The sequence below is a fragment of the Papaver somniferum genome, chromosome 2 (genome assembly GCF_003573695.1).
Source record: "Papaver somniferum cultivar HN1 chromosome 2, ASM357369v1, whole genome shotgun sequence".
In the NCBI taxonomy this organism is placed as follows: Eukaryota; Viridiplantae; Streptophyta; class Magnoliopsida; order Ranunculales; family Papaveraceae; genus Papaver; species Papaver somniferum.
The window spans coordinates 148,321,810-148,345,770 of record NC_039359.1 but is presented as its reverse complement, the minus strand read 5'-3'; the positions used below and the strand labels follow the sequence as shown (position 1 = coordinate 148,345,770).

Genomic DNA, 23,961 nt, shown 5'->3' with positions numbered 1-23,961 from the left:
TTTGTTTCGCATCCAATCCATTGCACTACGGATTTCAAATTTGGCATCCCATCCAATCCAGATCCAATGGATGCACGGACAGACGGATTTGATGCGGATAATCAATGGATTTGTTTTAGTTAAAATTTATAGTAAAGAAAAAAAATCGAACACAAATGACTCCTTATAAAACCAACATATCCTATATATGTATACAAATATAAAAATATCATCTACAACACCCCAAGCAAACACCTTATAAATTCCTAGATGATCCGTAATATTTTCTGGAACCATATAAATCCCCTTAATTTAACGGATATGGATGTCAAACGGATTTTCTAGATTGAATCCGGACACGATCCGTAATGTTAGATTTCAAAAATCCATCCGCATCCAACCCATTAACAAACGGTCCGGGCATCCATCCGCAAAAGAACGGGTGGTCCCGGTTAAATCTGCGGATTACAGGCCAAATGCTCACCCCTAGTTGTGACCATATATACTTTAAAAGCTAAACAGCTAGCACAATCTGGAAGATCTAATCTGGTTCAACATACTTTAAAAGCTTCTTCCAACTATCACATGAATTCTTTTCTCCTTCCAGACACCATTATTGACAAAATGGAGCAGTCTCAAAGGGACTTTGGTGGGGTAAGAATGGTCATAGGGGTTATTATTTTAAGAAGTGGGAAAAAGTGTGTACCCATAAATTACAGGGAGGTTTAGGATTTAGAAATATGAAAAAAATGAACTTAGCTCTATTAACTAAAACTGCCTGGCTTTTAATCCATTCCCCCAATGATCTGTGGGTTCAAATTCTTAGGTGCAAGTACTTTAAGGACTGTCATCCTCTTCACTATAAAAAGCCTTGGTATATGTCTTGGGTTTGGTCTAGTATGTGTCATGGTCTAGAAATCTTAAAACAACATGCTATTTGGGACATTAGAGATGGTAGTGTTGCTAATGTTTTTTCTGATAACTGGATCTTAAATCCTTCTCAACCTTTGTGTGTTAGCTATCCTAATCCTAACTACAAAGTCTCTGAATTCATAAACCATGACTCCAAGACCTGGAATGTAGCTTTAATTGAGGATTTCTTCACTAGGGAAAACTGTCAAAAGATTTGCAGCATGAGAATTCCAATTTCATGTTGTGATACTTTAATTTGGACTTATAATAGAAATGGTATCTTAACTGTCAAATCTGTCTTAAACTGCTAGCATATGAACTACCTCATAATTCTATACAAAACCCTGACTTGGAAATTCACAAGGCTCTATGGAAGTCCCCATTGTTGCCCAAAACTCAACTTTTTGTTTGGAAGTGTGTTGAGAATATTCTACCAACTGGTAGTAAATTAGCTAGATTCAACCATACTCATGATGACAGGTGTAAATCGTGCAACTCTGGTGCTAGTGAAACTCCATAGCATATGATACTTCACTGTCCATTTGTTAAAAATGTCTGGTCCAATATATCTGTTGTCAGTCACTCTGTTTTTCAGGATTCAGATACCAATATCAGTATCAAGGACTGGGTCTCCAAATGGCTCACTTCAAAACCCCTCCAAGACAAATCAGCTATTGTTCTTACTACTGCTTGGTGCATTTGGAAAGAAAGATGCTCTAAAGTTTTTGATAACAAATCTTTAAACCCACAGAGTACAACTAGTAATGTTCTAAGAATAGTTGATGAAACTAGAAATTCTTTAGCCACTACACCTGTCACTTGTGTCTCTCATGCTGCTTCTACTAATGAGTCTAATTTTCTTGAAATTGTCCCACAAGATAGTCTTCTTATTTTATGTGATGCTTCCTTTGACAAAGACACTAACAATTCTGGTGTCGGCATTGTGGCTATAAAATCTGCAGGTGAATTCCAGGGATGCAAATTAGTCTCAGGAAGAAATGGAAGTCCTGAAGGAGCTGAAAGTGCAGCAATTCTGGAGGCTGCAATTTGGATTAGACAGAAGAATTTTCAGGACCTTTACCTTATAAGTGATGCCAAGAATGTTATGGATTATCTCAATAATAACAGGGGCCAAACTAGTTGGAGCTCATGCTCGGTTTTAGATGATTGCTTATTCCTTTTAAAAGATATTCATGCTATTAGATTTATTCATCTCAAAAGAGAGTTAAATGGCATAGCATACATAGCTGCTAAACACAGCAAAACTTTAAATGTAACATGAGAATGGGATGAAACCAACTTTCCCTATTTTCTCCAAAATGCTGTAATCTCTCATTAATTAATGAATTCTTTTTTCCTAGCAAAAAAAAGTTGTGACCATATGTACAGGCCATGGAAGGCTAGCCAGGCAGGCTTATACAGGCCCAGGCTAAAGCAGGCCTGGGCATAACAGGCCAACATGTTGAAAAATTGAGCCTAGCCTGGCCTATTTTGAGCCTGGGCATGGCCAGATTTATCTACTTCCGGGCCAGACCAGGCTTTGGCCTGCTAATACAGGCCTGGCCAGACCAGGCTTGGGCCGACCTGACCTTTTTGACACCTCTACGTCTATCTTGAAATCTTTGTGGCTTCAAGATGTAGGGTACGAAGGAGCGTCATTCACATGGCAAAAAAACAGAGAAGGTGATGCCAATATATGTGAAAACATTGACAGAGCTTTAACATCCTCCCAATGAGCATAGAAATTTCCGGACACAAAGATGAGTCATCTGCATAGAGTTGGTTTTGATCATTCTCTGCTCCTTCTTGGTTCAAATCCAGAAAAACAAGAATTACAAAAACCATTTAGATGCATTAGATCTTGGGTGTCTCATCCTACTTTAGCTTAGATAGTTGCCAACTCTTAGAATTTTCACTCCAGCACTACCCAGGATAGGAACATCTATTCGAAGCTCAAACTATTATCCTAGGATTTATCTCAATGGAATTCAGATGTGTTTGGAAACATCCATAAAAATATTAAATCCCTAAATAATAGGATTGAAAGCCTTCTTTGATCTGGGAATTTCGCCGAGATAAAATTAGAAAACTCCAAGCGGAATTAGACAAATGGTACAAAATCAAAAATAATAACTATCATCAAATTTCAAGAGATAATTTTTTAAGGAATATGACCAAAACACAGAATACTATCATGCTATAACTTTCAATAGAAAAAGAATCCATTCCATAAACTCTCTTAGAGAACCACCATGCCTTTGGTTTACATACATAGACACATCGCAAAACGTCCATAGGTTATCATTTTCGGAGATTCTTTAGCCACATGGGCCGTGCATTGGTTCTTTTATCAACAGCTAAGCCAACACGTCGCATCGGGGGCAGATTAGCCGAAATTTTATTCAAGTAACCAAATCTGCCACCTAACCTCAGGCGATGCATCCATGTGCCAGAAACGCGTCCGAAGCAGCCAGACACGCAACTCTTACAAGGAAACAAACACCGATAAACTTCAACAGTTCTTCTGAACTACCATCCACGAGGGAGAAGTTCAACTACGGATCAAGGTATTCAACTATAGAAACCCGAACTTTTAATTTCTGTAATCCATCATATCATTTTTCGTTTCCATTTTTAGATTGAAATCACTATTTGGGTTTTTGCAGGAGAAATGGAGAACAAGGGGCTATTGCAAAGTAAAGAATTGTATCAGGTATTGGTTTTTTCACATTTGATTTTGGTTCTTTACATCATTTTGATGATTGGGTTTGGGTATTTTGTTCTGTAATGCTTTATTGATGTCTATTTGAATTTGGTATTCTGAAATCATGGTTTAGTTCTAATTTCAAGAACACTTTTTTTTGTTAGTATATCTTGAATACTAGTGTGTACCCACGAGAATCAGAGTTTCTCAAGGAGTTGAGAGATGCTACTGCGGATTATCCAGGGTAATTCATTTCATCTTCTCCGCTTTCGTTGTTAAGCCTGTCTATATTAAGCTTGTACTGATCGAACTTAATAATCTAGGGCTTTGATGGGTACTGCACCAGATGCGGGTCAGTTAATGACATTGCTTCTGGGTCTTGTTAATGCAAAGAAGACAATTGAAATTGGGGTTTTCACAGGATACTCTCTCCTCCTAACTGCTCTTGCGATACCTGATGATGGGAAGGTTTGTTCGTTCGTCCATCTGCTTCCTTTTATCGATTCATGTCTCTCATTGTCTTCCTAACCAATCATGGTGACCGTGCACAATGACGCAGATTACATCTATCGATGTTAGTCGGAAAGCATATGATGACATAGGATTACCAATTATGCAAAAGGCTGGCGTTGAACATAAAATTGATTTTGTCGAGTCTCCTGCTCTTCCTGTACTTGACAAACTGTTGGATAATGTAAGTACTAACAACACTGAGACAGATTAAAGGAAATAAATCACTGTGACAATGACTTGTAGGTTGTTCTTATGTTAAACAATGTCCTCTATTCATATATTATTGTTGCCAATATGTTGCAGGCAGAGAATGAAGGGACCTTTGACTTTGCTTATGTCGACCCAGAATTATCATGAGAAATTGTTGAAACTGTTGAGAATTGGCGGCATCATAGTTTACGATAACACATTATGGGGAGGATCAGTGGCTATGAGCGATGAATCTTTGGTTCCAGAGCACTACAGAGCTTCTAGGCGTCACTCAATCGAGTTTAACAAGCTTATAGCAGCTGATTCTCGCATTCGGATATCACAGGTCCCAGTTGGTGATGGTAGCACTGTATGCATTCGTCTTCATTAGTTGCTTGTAGTTTCTTTTATGGTGACAAGCTCCAATCAGGAATCAACTGTAGTGTTGACTGTCTTTGTTAGTGACTGATTACTGAGAATAGATTTGGATTATGAAAAGCAGGAATAAATGGAGATTTGTTTATTTTTAGGGTGGGAGTGAGAGTCATTTTAGGCAGGAGTGAGTGAGTGCCTGTAGGTGTATGACGTCATTCTCATTTTCCAGATTTCCCGGCTTGAGGACAAGCCTTGTTTGAAGGAGAGTGGGATGTAAGAACACCAGCACTACTGTGTTGTCTAAACTAGTTCTTTCTTAAATATTTTTATTTTGCAACTGTTAGATGTTTTCCTTAATTAGTTGTGTTGCCTCATTGTAGAAATCTATTCCTAAGTACCTCCTGTAGAACTATTTTTTCGTTCATTCACCCTAAGTATTTCAAGGTGGTCAATCCTCGACTAGAGGAATTTTGATTGTTATTTTCAGTTAAAGAAGGCATCATATAAACTAATCCAATCGATGGCAGAAACCAAGAACATCTTGATTGAGAAAGAAGGCAGAAGTATTCAAGCAACCACATAACCTGGCAGAATTTTTGTTCAAGCAACACTCCAAGGAGTCCCAGCTAATCAAGTGAATGGTGCTACAAATTGTTGTATCTGGTGATGGTCGTTACTGGTTGAACGCTGCTATTCAGATTATCATTAAGATGGCAGCTGCAAATGGAGTAAGAATTGTTTGTGTTGGACTAAATGGATTGACGTCAACTCCTGCTATATCTGCTGTTATATGGGAACAAATCCGCGCATCTGGATCTAACGCATCAGGAGCTTTCAAATTGACAGCAAGTCACAACCCTGGTGGTGCAGGAAAATGTGGACCTGCTCCTGAGAGAGTCATGGATAAGATCTAGCAGAACACAATAACAATGAAAGAATACCACATTGCAGTAGAATTTTGATGTTGATATTTTTGGTTCAGCTAATGATTGAAGCTGCTGAAGTAGATTCTGATTTCGAGTCTTTTCAGAAGTTAGTTGCATCTCCAAATTTCATTCTCTGTAATGACGCACTTAATGGATACTGGAATGTGTTCAGTTCGGAACTGGTTCAGACCATATTCGTGAGAAGGATAGAATCATATTATTGTTGAGGATAATAGTCCCACATAGACCAAACCCCGAGCTAGGACCCTTCATATGGTTGTATGGCCATTCCACTCATTGTCAATTGGTTTTGAGTTGGATGTCCATGTTCTATCATGGTTTCAGAGCTAGTCCGTGTGCGAGTAAGCCCAATGGCTACCCACACTTTGCCCGTGACGGGAGATACCCATGCAAAGGGTCAACGTTGTTGTAGAGGCTCCAAACTCCGCCCTACATGTTGAGGATAATAGTCCCACATAGATCAAACCCCTAGTTAGGATCCTCCATATAGTTTTATGGACCACTCCACTCATTGCCAATTAGTTTTGAGTTGGATGTCCATGTTCTATCAATTATATATGGGCAGTTTTAGGCTGGCTGTCGATCCATTTGCCTACAATAGTAGTAAAGATAGTCTTCGATAAGATCAATTCCTCTCTGTTGAATATATATTTCGTCACTTGTGGTTGGCAGTCCAACGCTACACGTCTCTATTGGCTTGATTCTTCTAATACTGAACCTAGCGGTGTGTCAGTTAGGGGTGAGCATTTGGATCGTAATCCGCGGATTTAACCGGGACCAACCGTTCATTTACGGATGAATGTTCGGACCGTTCGTTAATGAGTTGGATGCGGATGAAATTTTTGAAATTCAACGGATCGGACCCGGATGCAACCTTGAAAATCCGTTGGACATCCACATCCGTTAAATTAAGAGAATTTATATAGTTCTAGAAAATACTATGGATGATTTAGGAATTTTTAAGATTTTTGCTTGGGGTGTTGTACATGACATATTTATATTTGTATACATATATAAGATATGTAGGTTTTATAAGGAGTCATTTGTGTCAGCTTATTTTCTTTACTATAAATTTCAACTAAAACAAATCCATTGGATTATCTGCATCCAATCCGTCCATCCGTGCATCTACTGGATGCAAAATCCGTTGGATATGGATTGGATGCGGATGCCAAATTTGAAATTCGTAGTGCAATGGATTGGATGCGGACGAAGCGAAAACCGGTCCATACCGGCCCATGCTCACCCCTAGTGTCAGTAGTAAAGAAGTAAAAATACTACTAACATTTTAATGGGCCTTTTTAGCTAAGTTTTCTGTTGGGCTTTGTTGTATAAGATATTGTTGGGCCACGCACATTTTGTATATGGTACATGTGGTTAGGGATGTGCAACGGACAGACGGATGCGGATTAGGAGTCACCCTCGTCCAATCCGTCAAAGTTGCGGATTTGGAAAATCCAACCGTGTCCGACCCAATCACCCGCAGATTTTTCATCTGCGGATCAACGGATGATACGGTCCGGATGCGGATTAACCGTGAATTTAGCCAATGATTTTCAATAGTGGGAAAGGGAAAAAAAAATGGCTGCAGCGGTGATCAATGAAGCAAATTTGAGGTGTTCGATCGTTAGTTTGTTTTTTGGTTTCAAGCTTATTATTTCTCTGTCGAGTATATCTTTAGTTATGTGTGAATCTGTTTTCATGGTAACACCCATCGTTTTGTTTTCTTCTTTTCATAAACAAAACTAAGCCAAAAGAATACTTGTCTGTAGCATTAACTAGTGGTGTCTTATTATTTTGTCCCAAACTTGAATGTGAGATTCTTCTGGTGGCACGCACATCTGCCTTTCAAAAGCAAAATTGTTCAAGATTCAAGGTTCATGATCAGTCATTAGCTCCAGCAAGATTGTGATCATACCTAAACAGGGTACTCAGTCTACCAATTCCAGGGTCGGTGATGCAGAATTGAAAGGTGATGTATATGTGAACAAGAGAAGGTAATCTTACCATTCATGTATACTTCAAATTATAGATCTCAATACTAACATAGGGAGAAAATGAAACTGTCTTTCATTTTGCAGAATGTGATGTGTTTTGTTCTTCCATTTCTTGCTGTAAAACACACTTGGAACAACTTTTTGTTTTTCAGTAAGTAAGATAACTGAAATGCATGAAGAAATGAAAAAGGGTAAGTTTTGGTTGAGACATTCATGTGTCTGCATGTAGATAAGAAGATAAAAGAAGTTTACTTCCCTACGGTGCGAAAGTCCAACCACAACCAAATCGCTAAAAGTGCGGATTTGGATAATCCAACCGTGTCCGCTCCATAAATCTTGCGGATTGGGTTTCACACGCATTTTTACGGATGGATACGGATGAAATCCGCGGTTCCGGACTTTTTGCTCACCCCTACATGTGGTCCATCTTTTGAAACTTATTTTGAGGCATCCTGAATTTTTTTGAGGCATACTAAATAATGCCACAATAGGGTCACTAAATAAAAAACAACATCACCCCTTATTCACTCTTTTTGATAATGGCATAACTACCCTTACATAATTGGTGTTAATGATTATGATTAGATTTGATTAGTTAGGAATTTTAAGGATTAATTAAAAATTAAATTATAAGTGGTGAATTAGTAGATAAATCAAATTTATGTGAGAGAGTATGGATTTTGAGAGGAAGAAGACGAAGTGAAAAAAACTTGGGTTTTGAATATTGAGATTTTAGTGATTAGAAGTGACCAAAATGCGTGATTGAAATCATAGGTGTCTACACGAGGTTTAATTTCTTTTTATAAGTTGAATATGTCAAAAAATTGAATTTTTAAAACCCAGATCTACTGACTAGATGAACAGTTCGGCGGATAACTTTGCAGCCGAACCTCCATTTTTTGAAAATACACAGGGGTTCGGCTGACAAGTTATCATCCGAACCTAGGTATATTTTCAAAAAACTGAGGTTCGACTGAAAAGTTATCAGCCGAACTTCGCTCTGTAACTGACGAATTTTGGTCCGGCTGATTCGAACGAAATCTAGCAAAGTCGCATTAGCCGAACATAATGTTTCTCTAAATCATACACTAGGTTTGGGCTCAAAATTGATACTCCAAAATCAGCCGAACTCATCTTCTGAATACCTAATTTCATCTTTGAAATCATACTCTATCGATCAAACAAAATAAAATCAATCAAAAACAAGATGTATTTGTTACATATACATTCTAAAATACATCTAAGAGCAATTGAGATTTGGATTTCGCACTCCAACATCGCTCATTTCGATTCGTGTTTGCTTTGCTTGATCAATTTCTTGATTGAACTAGAGTCCAAGATGTTTGAGTTTAAAGTTTATTTTGATTTTTGATTTTAGGTTTTTGAGGATAAGGGCACTCTAGTAATTTAAATTGTTTAAGGATATATAGATAATTGCACTACCTTTAGACACCCCTTATAAATCCACTCTAGATGGTATAAAATGAGTATGCTTCAAAAAAAATGAGTATGCCTCAAAAAAGGTTTTCATCTTTTATATTGAAACCTGATTTGAGGCATATTAATTTTTTTTGAGGCATACTAAATAATGCCAAATAGGGTCACTAAATAGAAAACAACATCGCCCCTTATCCACCCTTTTTAATAATGACATAACTACCCTTATATAATTAGTGTTTACGATTATGATTAGATTTGATTAATTAGAAATTTTAAGGATTGATTAAAAATTAAATTTATGGTAGTAAATTAGTAAAGAAATCAAACTTATGTGAGAGAGTTTGGATTTTTTAGAGGAAGAAGAAGAAGAAGCGAAAAAAAACTTGGATTTTGAGATTTTAGTGATTAAATTATTATTATTAATGGATAAAGAGTATTACATTAACTAGTTGGAAGCCTAACATGCTAAGCTCCAACAACACACTACTACATTAATTGAACAGGTTGCGGTACTAACTAGCCTACCAACGAGCGTCATGGGTAACCTAGCCAAGGGAGCCGAAGCAGATGGGGGGGGAAAGTCGCATCAGCCGAACACAGCGTTTCGGGAACCTAGCTCAGCTGGTCATCCCCGTTTCCCGATTAGTGATTCAAATTGACCAAATGTGTGATTCAAATCAGGAGTAGACTTCTATACGAGGTTTAATGTCCTTTTTATAAGTTGAATCTGCCAAAAAAATTTGAATTTTTAAAACCCATATCTACTGACCAGATGAACGGTTCGGCTGATAACTTGTCAGCCGAACTTCACTCTGTAACTAACGAATTTTAGGTTGGTTGATTCCAACAAAATCTAGCAAAGTCGCATCAGTCGAACACAAAGTTTCTCTTAATCATATACTAGGTTCGGCTCAAAATTGGTATTCCAAGATCAGCCGAACCGATCTTCTGAAAACCTTAATTTCATCTTTGAAATCATACTCTATCGATCAAACAAAATAAAATCAATCAAAAACAAGATGGGTTTGTCACAAATACATTCTAAAATACATCTGAGAGCAATTGAGATTTGAATTTCGCACTCCAACATTGCTCACTTCGATTCGTGTTCCTTTGCTTGATTCATTGCTTGATTAATTGCTTGATTGATTGCTTGATTGGTTGCTTGATAGAATTGGAGTCCAAGATGTTTAAGGTTAAATGTTATTTTGATTTTTGATTTTAGATTATTGAGGATAAGGACACTCTAGTAATTTAAATTGTTTAAGAATATATAAATAATTGCACTACTTTTAGACATTCCTTATGAATCCACCCTAGATGGGATAATGAATGAGTATGCCTCAAAAAAAAATCAATATGCTTCAAAACTGGTTTCTATATATTTTTGACATTTTGACATGATGCATGCCCATTCCAAATCCTAAGTATATAACTGCTTTTCTTTTCGAGAAAGTTAACAATAAAGATAAAGAAAAACAGTTAGGTAATATAACTGTTTTTGAAAAAAAAATAAAATTTACTTCATTAAACGTGTTAACATGAAAAGTATGCGCCACATATTTCAAGTAGAATTGTTATTTTGCTTTCAGGTAGAATTGTTAATTTTCTCTTGTGCCAAGCATACCCAAATATCCCTATGAAAGATATTTATAGCCTAATTTTTCTTTTTGGTATATTTGTGAAGAGAAAAGGCTCTTATTTAAGATTCCACAGAAATTTTCACAAGAAACGCTATGAAGACAACATGCGCAAATAATAAATTCTCCATTTTATGCATAGACTTATGGTCAGGCCTAATGATTTTTATAATTGATAAAAAAAATTGGGAAAAAATGGTTCTTTGCTAATTATAGAGCTTAAATAAAAGGAGAAAAACTCCATCGTCGAGATGAGATAGACAACGTACACAACATTTTTAAGTCTTAATCGGCTTTAATCACGTAAAGGAGCTGTATTGTTTGATCTTATGACCTTTCCCACTCTCAGAGGGTCCGAAATATGATGGTTAGAATTCCTTTGGAGGAGGTGTATTGCCCGCATGCTCTTTCCCTCTCTTAGAAGGTCCAAAGTACAGTCTGAATCTATTCCTTTGCACTCCGTCCCCATCTGCATGATGTTTGAACGGCCCCGAAGGTGGTAGTACTGCGCTTGCAGATTCCGACCCTTTAACATGTTCATGAAGTCCTCCAATATAGAATGCACGATCCTCTGACGAAAGGATTCTTGATGAACAAGAAGAACCGGAAAATACCACTAATAATATCATTGCCAGTAACTTCAAACATATTATGATTAACAACAAAAAAAAAACTCAACATTGTTCTTAACTAGTTTAGTTTTCTCAAAGATTAATAGTTGCTTCTTATCAAAGGACATCTTAAATAGGGATGTGAAAAGTATGTTCCTAATAAATAAAGTCTACGAAATCGATACTAATCTAGAAAATTTATTTTCATTATATTATACTAGGAGATATTTCATTATTATAAAGGTAAAATAATACAAGAGACCCTACTTTAAATGTGGTAAATATTATCATCCCATGAAAATTTAAGATTTCGAATGACCCGTCGGATATTTTTTCTTTTTTTTCTTTTGAGAATCCCGAAGAATTTGCTAAGGCAGTAATGACAAATGCATCTGTAGAGGGTGAGATATTATCAGGGAAAAAATAGACCAGGTTAGACATTCAGCTCTTAATTTTAACAAGTATATATCTTGGGCTGTCTTCAAGTTCACTAGTTTCATATTTGATAGAGTTTACATGGCGAGAAAAGTGGCTAAGCAGCTGGGTGAGGTATTGATGATGATTGGTCCACATGATGGAGCGGTGCAGCTACGATGTTAAATTTTCATATGCATGAGATACGCAGGTAGCTGAAACTCTACATATCTAATTACGTACTCGAAACCCTTTTGTCTTATAGCGATTGGAAATTTAACATATGTACTTTCTTTTTCGACTACCATCAATTGTGTCTAATTCATGCCCATCTGCATTTTACATTCTGGACTACTCGCTCGATAGGCATCTCAATGTTATTTCATAGTAAGCTTCTCTCTCTTGTAATCTCCTTGACCACTTCTACCTATCAACCACATTTAACCCAATATGTTGATATAAGGTAGCACTGTTATTAATCCCAAAACCGTAACAAACTCCAATATCGCAATCACACCGTAAGATTGATATGATGTCAAGGGAAAATTTTGACTAAATTAAACAGTAGGACTATCTTAGGCATTTATACAAACAACAGAAGTTCAGAGCCTTCAACTTGGTTAAATCCTTATACTACCACAAAACTACTCCACCAAAAATGAAAAGAGAAACTGAAGTTGACAATAAATCAACAGACAAATGAGGTTTACAAATAATATCAACGAACAACTGAGGTTTACAGAATCTAAAAATAAAATTCATCAAATACAATGGTTTCACTGAAAGCAAGTGTAGTTACAAAGCAATTGTTCCTGAATTTTACTAACAACACTCAATTTATATGGTTTGAAACTAACTGAAAAGTGGAACCCAAATTAAGAATCACCAAAAACAGTTGAGTAAACTGAATTTCAATTTTGGTACCCGATTTATATGGTTTGAAAATCGGTGACTGTTCCCAAATTTGAATAAAGTAGGAATTTAACTAACCTGAGTTGGAAAGTGATGTTAAGGCCTCAGGTGTTCCGTAGCATAAGGAATGGAAAGCAATTGCAATGGTTGCTGAAATAAGAAGCCAAAAATTAGGTCAAAAATCGGTGATTCAAATTGTCAAAATTAAAGAAGAATAAGATTAACAATCGAATAACCTGGGTTGAAATCTGCTGTTAGGTCTCATTTGTCGTAGCTGTTGTTCTTCTTTCATGGTGGAGGTGTTGCAGAAACCATGGCGGAGGTTTCAGACGAAAGCAGTTGGAGACGGAACGAAGAGAAAACAAAACTCCTTTTCTATTGTGAAGTCAAGATACTATTTTACCCTTTCTTGCATAATTGCGATGCGAGAAATCAGCGAGGGTAATTTTGTAAAAGAGGGTGGACAAGGTCCAAAAAGACCCTCTTTTCTTTATAGTAAGTATACAGAGATAAGATATATATCACAATTGTTAGGATAGATATTTCTCATAATGACTATATATTACAATGGATATTTTAGGTGAGAATATATACATATTCGTTGGTAGGTAAATAATTTTACCGATATAAGAAAGGAAAATAATTAATACTCCGTATGTATTGGTAGTAATATGACATAATCGATGTCACCCATATAAATCCACCTCCCATGTCTTTTATGGAGCAGTTGAATTTTTGTTGGTTTCGTCTACAATTATTAGACTAATAATGTCTAAATTCATGACCTCGATCTGTTGGTCACTCATTCTAGCAATATCGGTGTTTCTGGGGTTAGTTTCAAAAGAATTAGTCGATGGAAGAATAGTTTCAGATGTCATGAACAGATCAATAATCAAATCCATTCTGGTAAAATAGTTCACATTCGTTTTCACAATAATCTCATGTTTCTTGACGCACTCATCATTGATTGATTCTTATGGTGTAGGTTGATAAAGATGAAATCATCGATTGTTATGATATCTACAAACAACCTTCGCTTAATCATCATTTGCTTCGTAATCATACAATACAGGTTTAGTAATACCTTTCCTCATAATTACTTGATTTTTCTTATTTGAAGCTCTAAAGAGAATTGCTTATTGATATATATTAAACAGGTTAAACCTAGTATGAGCCCGACGAATATGAAATTAGATAATTTCGGGACACTTCAGATTACACAGGCCTGGCATAAGTATGGAAAATGTCCACAAGGAACTATCCCTATACGTAGGAATATAAAAGATTCCCGTTCAATACTTTCGCACAAATATCGTCGTCAGAAATTTTCTCATTATAAAATGCCTAGTACAGTACATTCAAACGGTGATAGGAGCGGCCGTGATAAGAGCGGCCATGAGGTATATTTATAATTATCTTTTTATGAAAAGTTTTATTAGTTTTTTTCGTATTGGTTGTGCTAATTTGAAAAATATGTTTTCTAGTATGCGGTAATCAGGGTGTTCGGGAATTTTCTAGGAGCACAAGCAAAAATAAATCTTTGGAATCCCGTTGTGGAAACACCACTTGAGATAAGTGTATCTCAAATATGGGTTGTAGCCGGTGAAAATGATGACATCAATACTATTGAAGCTGGATGGGAAGTGAGTTTTCCATCCAAGGTTATGTTTCCATAGTTCAAATTTTTTCCCTGCGCTACAGAATTTTAATTTATTTTTTTAACAGGTGTCAGAAAATATATATGGTGATAACCAGACCAGATTTTTTATATTGTGGACGGTAAGTGTTATTACGGTGAAGGATGCCGTCTGATATTTTATTATTTTCAACATTAAACCATTATTACAATATGTTAAACTTCCTGGACTAGGAAGAATATTAGTTAGACATTCCCCATAAGATTTTTTTTTTTTTGAATCCATTGTTATGTAGGATGGTTCGATGTTTTTTTTCTTTTTTTTTTGTATCGTCTAATTTTATAATTTTTTGTTAGCCGGATGACTACAAAACTGGTTGCTACAACCTCATGTGTGAAGGTTTTGTGCATACATCCTCAAATATCGCCATTGGTTGCACTTTCACAGAATTGTCCGCTTTCAAAGGAGATCAAAAAGATGCCACCTTTAGTATACACAAGGTAGTAAAATAAAAGTATTAATGTCTTAATTTTTTTGCCAATTTTGTCGTAAAGATTGACATTAAATCAATTTGCAGGACCAAAATAGTGGAAATTGGTGGGTGCAAGTACAAGGTATTCCTGTGGGATATTATCCAAGTTCGCTTTTTACCCAATTATCAAAGACAGCCACAGAAGTAGATTTCGGTGGAGAAATCTTTAATCAAAGATGGAAAAACCGACATACTACGACTCAGATGGGTAGCGGTCATTTCCCTTCAGAAGGAGGTTTAGGAATATCTAGTTATTTTAATTATGTCCAAGTAGTCGATGAAAACAACGAAGCCAGAGACCCCAAAGATGTTATGACGGTTGTATCGAAACCAAATTGCTATGATTTAAAAATTGATGAAAAACATAAAAACGGTTACGGTTTCTATTATGGAGGTCCTGGTAATAATGAAAATTGTCAATAATACAGTCTGGATGTATTTCTTAGCTATCCCTTAAGACTTGTGAGAACTTTTCTTGCTTCTGGTTGTTAAGTTATTTAGTATTATTGGGCACGCTAAGCAATATAATATAGCTATGGAATTATGGTGTTACACTACTTGTAGCCATTGAATATTATTATGATGTTAGACTATTAATTAGTTGTTTGGGTCTTGCATCGTTTAGTAAGTTTTGTTTCCTTTCGGATCCTATTCTTTGCCTTCGTGAAATCTTTTTATATCAAAAAGAAAAATAAAAAAAAATAAGGAAACTATGATAAAAGTGTCCCTGCCAATTATTGATGAAACCAAACTTAATAAAATTTATGAAAATAGAGAAACTTCGGCAATCAATTCCGTCTATCTTGAATTTTTTGGGGCTTCAAGATGTAAGGTACGAAGGAGCGCCATTCATATGGTCTAATAGAAGTGTCCCTGCCAATTATTGATGAAACCAAACTTAATAAAATTTATGAAAAAAGAAAAACTTCGGCAATCAATTCGTCTATCTTGAATCTTTTGGGGCTTCAAGATGTAGGGTACGAAGGATCCCATTCACATGGTCTAATAACAGAGAAAGTGATGCCAATATATGTGAAAGAAATGACAGAGCTTTAACATCCTCCCAATGGACGCAGAAATTTCCAGACACAAAGGTGAGTCATTTGCCTAGAGTTGGTTCTGATCATTCGCCGCTCCTTCTTGATTCAAATCCAGAAAAGCAAAAATTACAAAAACCATTTAGATGCATTAGATTTTGGCTGTCGCATCCAACTTTAGCTTCGATAGTTGCCAACTCTTAGAATTTTCACTCCGGCACTACCCAGGACAGGAACATCTATCTGAAGCTCAAACTATTATCCTAGGATTTATCTCAATGGAAATTAGATGTGTTTGGAAACATCCATAAAAATATTAAATCCCTAAATAATAGGATTGAAAGCCTTCTTTGATCTGGAAATTTCGCCGAAAATCTAGATAAAATTAGAAAACCTTAATTATTGACAATCTTTTATTGGTGTGTTATTTAGTTGAATTATCACTCTTAGGTCTTAACATTATACAATTACAAGGATGCAGACACTATTAGACAGGGTCGTAGTTGACAAACTTGATTTGAAAGTCAATAAAAATGGATGAATCATTTCTAGCTATATACCTATTTGACTAGGTTCCAATTTATGGATAATTCTGGAAAATGCATATTCCTTTTCTTAGTGTACATTTTTTTTATTTGGTTTCACTCGTGCAAACGTTTTGTTTTTGGTTTCTTAATGTATATTTTTTGTTTGGTTTCACTCGTACACACAACTGTTCCAAAGTATCTAATATAAAGATCCAAATTTCTTTTGTGCAACTCGTTGTACATTGATTTCCATTTAAGTATCTTTTAATGTTGGATAGATTGTGGGATGTAAAAATAGGAGAGTAGGTTGTAGACCAGTGTCATAACTTGCTCTACCCATCATGTCTTTTTGTATGACCGAGGCTAATTGCTTCATTTTAGTTCCATTGTTTTCATACCAAATAAACATTTTTTTATATGATAACAGGTTCATTGTTCCAATTGTTATTTAACTTGACAATATATGTATATAATTAAGTACCACATTGTTCTCTAGTCTATACTATTAATCATTTCGTCATCATTGTTGGTCATAATTATTGATCAGTAGCTGGAACTTAGGAAAGGATAATTTTCTACCATATCAGCAAGTGTTTTAAGTAGTCATTTTTTATAGAAAATGTGACTATAATATGCCCTTCTTAGCCAGCAGTAAGCTAGCCATTGGCTTGAAAATTCTTTGTTCCCGGTTCTGTTTCTTTTGAGATCAAGATTAGGTGCTATAAAAAAGGATGTGTTATAACATCTGAGTTGTATATATTCAGTTAATGATACCACATAACAAAGGGATACTGTGAAAAATTAATTTAATTTATTCTCGGAAATGACTTTAGTCACCATCGACGTGACATACTAGAGCTGGTAGACTTTGTTCTTGTATCCACCTTTTAACTGATTCTTAGAGTTACAGAAAGAGCTGTCATGTTAGAAGGTTTTGATTGAGAGCCAGTTACTAATCTTAGGCTTTCTTGTTATGTGTGGTTCCTCTTCTTGTTTTGAACTTACTACCTATGTTATTTGGATTTGTAGCCTTTAGTCACTTCAAGAATACTAGGGGTTAGGGTTTTGTGGCCTAGTTGAGTATATAATGCACTCCATGGAACCCAAACTTTTTCCTGCTGCTGTTGATGTTTCCTACTGTCTGCAAGTGATGTTTATGTATTATTTGGTGTGTTATGTATTGAGATACTATTGGTTGAACAACTCCTTTACACTTTTGTGTCTGGTATTGAAAGGTGTTTGTTTCAGCAGTTGTCAAATTCGTCACCTTTTAATTTTTAGTTCAATATTTAAACTTGCACATGTGAGTAAACAAGTATTGTATTTCATTTATAAATCCGAAAATCTTGCTTTTGTGTGTTGTGAATGAAGAATCTACTCTAATTTTATTGATTGTTAACGTGTACATAGTTGTACACATGTTGATTGTTAATGTGTGCATAGTTATACACCTGTTGATTGTTAATGTGTAAATGATTGTACACATGCTCATAATTAATGGTACAAAACCGTATTATGCCATGATGTATTACTATTGATTTTGATACATCCAATCATGTGTGTACGGGTGGTAGATCTTGCTGATTTTGACATGGAAAACATCTGATTTTGATGGACAAAAGTATGTGACTGACCTCGTAATCAAGCATAACTTGGTGATGCATACTGTTCTGGTGTACGACTTTAATTGTATTTCCTTTTCTCATATTCCCTGTATACTACTTTTAGTTATGTTATTCAAGATATCATGAGGCAAATATCTAAGATATGTTAATTTTATTTTCATTATGTTAACAGACAAGTATTGATTAAAGTTGGATTCTCTCTCGATTTTGCTGCTTCCTACATAGCCTGTGAGGTAAAGCTTTAATCTAGTGTCTACCCTCCATAACAACTTTTAACTTATCATTTCCAGTCAGTCGTGTACGAATATTTTTGTATGACTAGAAATATTCCCTTGGGCCCATGTAATAATCTTGGTAATCTAGATTATTGCTATACTTATATTCGGTTTTCTTTATGGGATTATATTCCTAATATCTCTTCTTTGATGGACGGTCGAGATTTAATATCAATACTAAACCCTAGAACTTGGTCCTCCTTCTACCTATAAAAGGAACACAATAGTCATCAGTATTGGGTTCGAGAATTTTACCATTCATAATGTATGAGGTCAAGAAGGAGAAACCAAGAACTCCACAAGGTATTATGGCTACAGTAAGATGATCGGTGTTGTACCATGGATTACCTTTACCAGGTATTTTGCATAAACTCTAATTGTATATTAATGTGTGATAATCATGAATTTCAACGATCTTAAATTAATGATCTATAAATCAAAACTTATAGTTGGCATCTAGAGCTTGTGTTTAGCACTCATGATCTTCCATATAACTATATGCAATATTGAAATTATCGTCTATGTCTCTTGAGAAGTTCTTGGTTACACATAATGTTCTTTCCTTCCAACCGTTTATGACAACAATTCATGAAAGTAATATGCTGGAACTAAAATTATGTATCGTTCCCGCCGCAACATAAATTAGGGTTACATCTTAATCTTCCTCTTTGTTAAAAGAATACAGTATTTTGAATCATTAACGGGCTTAAATTGGCAGTGACGGGCTTAAGACATTTATAACGGGCCTGTGAAATTTATGAGATTCAGACGTTCTTCAGAAACCATTTGAAACATTCATCTTCCTTTCACATTTTATTAATGATGGTTAATAAACGTTTTTTCTCCACTCACCAAAACCATTTTAACATTCATTTTCCTTTCACGTTTTATTAATGAGGGTTCATAACGTTTTGTTTCCACTCTCCATTAAGAAGATTAATGCACCATAAATTTACTAAATTAATTTCTCAGGATTTTAGTATTGGACTTTAGTGGATACATAAACGCACCAGTTGTTTCACATTAAGTTGGACTTTAAGATACAAATAAATGACGCCCATATTACGTTAAAATTTGGTCGTATTGATTGAAAATGTAACTGATTCAAAATAGCATGCTCGACCTTATCTCGTAAAATGTCATTTTCTCTCATGTGATTAAACTTGAAAGTTGAAACTTCAGAAATGGGTTTGTCATGTTTTAATGTTAATGCTTGATTTGTATACCATGCCAAATGTTGTTCGGTTTTTTAATGGGTCTGAACTGAACTGGTTTTAATTTTTCATGGTTAAAATTTGATCATATGTAGAGTTTGTTCATTATATAACTAATTCATAAAGAAAAACAATTTTTAACTAAAACCAAATTTCCAATGTATGTTAAGAAATTATGAAGTGGATTTTACTAACGAAATATGATCATATTATTTTACTTCCGCTTTATCGAAAATTAATGCACCAATTGAAACAATTTCTTACCAAGAATTCAGTATGAAATTTATAATTGAACCATTTTACGCTAATTAATTTTTATGTGTGTTATGATATGGTTTTCTTTGAGATTGTGCATTTGAGGTAGAATTTCTCTCTAAATGTTGAATTTTTAATTGTGTAAGATTACCGTGCTTAAGATTATTATGTCAGGATTATTTAGCTATCACCACAGTGATACTAGAATATTGTTTTTATCTTACCGATAAGCATAATGTTATTATAAGCACGAATTCGCCAAATCGTTACGGTAAGATTTAGCGATTATCGGATTATTATGATAATGGTATTATTGTTAAATTGTTTGGCAATCACCACAGTGATTTCAAATAATTTTTTAACCCTTAACCATTATATTATTAAGTGCTTATGATATTATTTTGCTTAAATATATTAGAACAACAATTACCCACAAGTGATCTGAGTTCACATGTTTAAGAAAAATATTGAAAGATATGATCTTTATTTGATCATACATTATGGACCTGAATCACTTTATGTTTTAATAAGTGTATAATGTCATTTCTCTTCATTTTCATACTTGCGTGCCAGTTTTGACTGCATTAGACATTAAAATTAAGATCAAGACTAAGTAAATTCTACATAATTTTTAATTATTTTGTATAAAATGCATAAAAGAAAATTTACTTAAATTAAACCATTATTGAGTTGAGTAATCCACTACACTATTTTCATGAAAATTGTTATTATGTGTATAATATCCAAAATTTATTGCATTCTCTAAAACAATTAAGGTTTTATTTTTTGGATACATTCTCAAATATTTGTGAAATGACATTCATTTCCTATTCTAAACGTATCCATACTATAACCCCTATTTAATATGATCATTAAGCTTGTATCGGGATTTAAATTAGTAATGCATCAAAGAATTTTCTTTCACGAAATTTGATTATTGAATTATACTCCTAGACTTGCTTAATGCTCGATTTTGTTTTACGAAAAGTTCATTATGTTTGATATTTTTCAATTAAAGGGTGTTGTTATTTTTACAATTTATATATGATGACATACTTTTGAGTAAATGACTAATGTTTTAGGTTTACTCATAATTGTTTATAATCGACTAAATTTATGATCAGATCAAGTATGTCCATATCGTTGAGTGGGACTATGCAATATCACAAGAAAACTTATTGTAATATTTCCAATTGTACATGTTTCCTAGATAGTTTAGTTATCACCACAGTGATACTAAACTCTTATCTTGTAAGTATTGTATATTTTGAGTTCTTTTAGTTTGACTTAACGATCAATGCTGCTCACAAGTAGTTTTGGTTCACAAGTTTAAACAAGCTTTAAGTTTATCTAAATGTTTCATATTCATGTAAAATAATAGCTACCCACAGGTGACTATTATTCCGGTGTATTAGGTTGAGCATTAGAATTATTTGAGTTTGTTAATACATGATAGGACGAGATTCTCCCACAGGTGATTCTAGTTGTGGTATTAAATAAAAATAATGTTGTGTGTATGAGAAGGTAAAATATGTACTGATGTTTTTCATGTCTCACATTGTTCCTTGATAAGGTTTTACCCACAGGAGAATCTTATCGAAGGTATGAAACTATTGTAAGATTAACTGTCATTTATCTCTATTATAAATTTCAGCTTTCGTTCTTATTAATTGTTGATTATGATTATTTTGTAGACTTTCAATGGTCCATTTTTGGAAGATATAATTGTTTATCACCTGATGATTTTTTTGCTTTACTGTGTACATCTATCAATTTCATTATGAATCTCAATTCGTGGATGTTTTCTTGAACATTCATTATTGAAATTGAGAGGCAATTATAGAGAAAGTGAAAATCATAAAGTCTGATAAAGGTGGTGAATATTGTGAAACGTATGACAAAACATGATAATATCCTAAATCTTTTACGTAGTATCTCCAAAAGTTTGGATTTGTTGCTCAATACACAAGGGAAACTTATCCTTGGCATAATGGCGTATAACAAAAAGCAAAATCATACTTTTATGAAAATGGTTAGAAACATGACGAGTTATGCATGATGACCACATATCAGTGAATGTATGTTCTTTCAACAACTGTGTAATGTAAATAGATTTCCGAGTAAAGAAGTTTCAAAGACACACTTTGGAATATAATGGACGGAAACCTAGTTTAAATCACCTTTAAGTAATGGTTGTTCAGTTGGAGGTGAGGGCTTACATTCCATAGAATGAAAATTGGATTTGGAAACTATTATTGGTTCATTGGTTTTCCTAAATAATCCAAACGGTATTCTTTAATGTTCTAACCTTAGTATGAGATTTATTGAAACCGAAAATATAAATTCGTTAATGATGGCATAATCAGTGGGAGTACGTGGATATATCTATTCAGAATGTTAGATAATGAAAGACCACAAATTACTGATCCAATACTCCATAATATAACTACTGCCAATAAAGATTTTTTTTTGATAACAACATGAATCAACATTAAGAAGGTCTCAACAGAGATTGAAAGAAAGTTATTCATGTTGTTTCAGTGATTTTCTTACAAGAATTTATTACATTTTGATATGGAATGGAAAAGACACGGTTTTAGGTTCACAAATATTATGAATAATAATTTTGATTAATGGATTGATGCTATGTGAGAAAAAATCATTTATTGAAAGTCAATTCTCGGATATTGTTTAATTGCTCGAAAGACACAAATCAGTTGTATGAAAGTGGGTCTTTATGACCTGATATGACTGTAATAACAATTTTAAACGGTATAAAGAAAGAATTATTTCCAAAGATTTTACTCTGAAACGATGCATTGATTATAAATAAGTTTTTCTCACGTGTCAAAGAAAGACTTATTTAGAATTATCATAGTATTATTAGTAGCTCAGTATGACCTAAGAGTTACATTAATTAAATGTGAAAATAGCCTTTATTAATGATAAATTTTAGTCTACAAATTTTAGAAATCAAAGTATGAAATTTAAGCAGCCTCCCATAATGGTATATGAAATTCAACAAAACTATAAATGTTTCAAGTTTTGGATGAAATTATTACAGATTTATGCATATACCTCAAGATCAATGGGAGAAATTCATACTCTTGGTCTTGTATATTAAGACATACTACCTACGAGTAGTGATCTTGACTTTATGCATATCTATGTATTTTTTGAAATAAAGGATATCAATGAAGCTTACCATGTGGTGGTAAAATCATATGGATTACTAAAGCTCTCATATAAGGCATATATCAAATATTCAAGGAATTTTGAGATAATAACATATTTAACAGATTTTATTTCATGTTGGATAGAAGATATAAATTTAATCTTCATTACGTCTTAATTCTGATATGAAACTTATAACAAGTTATTGATATGTTAACTAAATGCCTAAAGAATCGAAGAACAAATTACAGGAAAGCTATCAAGAATTTTGAGATACTATTTTAACTTATGTCTTATAATTAGTTAGCAAACCCAGCAAGAGTTGATTGGGTTTTCAGACTTCAATTTTTGTGGATGTATGGATTCTATAAAGGAAGAATCCATTAATACTAGTCCACAATTGAGTTTGAATATTTATGACTGCGACACTTAGAGACTTAAGGAATTTGTTTCTACATTGCTGAAGTTTATCGTCTTAGCTTCGCAGAATTAAAGCACGATATGATACAATAGGAACAAAACACATGAACCTTGAGTATATATGCGTGAATCAAGCAATTCAGAAATAATAGTTTTTCATTTATCGATTAAGCACAATTGTATATGCATATGCACTTAATGAACAATTACCTTTTAGGACCTCTTAAGAAAAGATTAAATTCTTGGGTCTGTGGGAGTAATTGATTATTGAATTCAGCTAATTTATGTGCTTATTTTTGAACATTTATTGAGCTCTTATTAATGTCGTTCTGAATAATTTCTGTATCCATGTTTAGTATACACTTATGTGAATGGATGAATGTTAACAGAAATAGTCTTTCATTTAAAGACATCACTGGGCCATTATGATATCCCAAGTTAAGGCCTAGTTAAGTTAGTTATTTGTGTTGTAGTACATGGAAGGGAAAATGTTGATAACAATACAATGTGCAACCGCCATGACTCGCATGAATAGTTTGCTTGATCAAGGTATTATGTTCAACCATTAAATTTTGTTTAACAATCATGCGCACTAATGTTTCTATGATTATCCATTAGAAAGATTACCACAT

General features: G+C 34.2%; 2 protein-coding genes, 1 long non-coding RNA gene and 1 pseudogene across 3 annotated transcripts; 3 read left to right on the top strand and 1 right to left on the bottom strand.

The window, feature by feature from the left end:
* The first annotated feature begins 3,336 nt into the window (after positions 1-3,336).
* LOC113349399 lies at positions 3,337-5,010 on the top strand (annotated as a pseudogene).
* A 272-nt stretch (positions 5,011-5,282) lies between these two features.
* On the top strand, positions 5,283-5,591 carry LOC113349402 (phosphoglucomutase, cytoplasmic 2-like). The gene has a single exon (XM_026593375.1). It carries the CDS (start codon positions 5,311-5,313, stop codon positions 5,584-5,586), a length of 276 nt encoding a protein of 91 aa, XP_026449160.1. The 5' UTR covers positions 5,283-5,310; the 3' UTR covers positions 5,587-5,591.
* A 5,258-nt stretch (positions 5,592-10,849) lies between these two features.
* Positions 10,850-12,991, bottom strand: LOC113349404. Its single transcript, XR_003360129.1, has 3 exons — positions 12,870-12,991; positions 12,712-12,783; positions 10,850-11,281 (listed from the first exon to the last, which is right to left on the bottom strand). It is a non-coding gene; the product is annotated as an uncharacterized LOC113349404 (long non-coding RNA).
* LOC113349398 lies at positions 12,846-15,251 on the top strand. Its single transcript, XM_026593374.1, has 8 exons — positions 12,846-13,128; positions 13,445-13,539; positions 13,619-13,705; positions 13,791-14,033; positions 14,118-14,276; positions 14,359-14,412; positions 14,627-14,770; positions 14,848-15,251. Exons 1-8 carry the CDS (start codon positions 12,924-12,926, stop codon positions 15,223-15,225), a joined length of 1,365 nt encoding a protein of 454 aa, XP_026449159.1. The 5' UTR covers positions 12,846-12,923; the 3' UTR covers positions 15,226-15,251.
* Positions 15,252-23,961: the final 8,710 nt, after the last annotated feature.

Bases quoted from the DNA above. Each gene is read 5' to 3' on its own strand.
- LOC113349402 (XM_026593375.1), top strand. From the start codon at position 5,311: ATGGTGCTACAAATTGTTGTATCTGGTGATGGTCGTTACTGGTTGAAC.
- LOC113349398 (XM_026593374.1), top strand. From the start codon at position 12,924: ATGGTGGAGGTGTTGCAGAAACCATGGCGGAGGTTTCAGACGAAAGCA. The intron at 14,277-14,358 runs GTGAGTTTTCCA...TTTTTTTAACAG, and splicing joins CTATTGAAGCTGGATGGGAA to GTGTCAGAAAATATATATGG. The intron at 14,771-14,847 runs GTAGTAAAATAA...ATCAATTTGCAG, and splicing joins CCACCTTTAGTATACACAAG to GACCAAAATAGTGGAAATTG.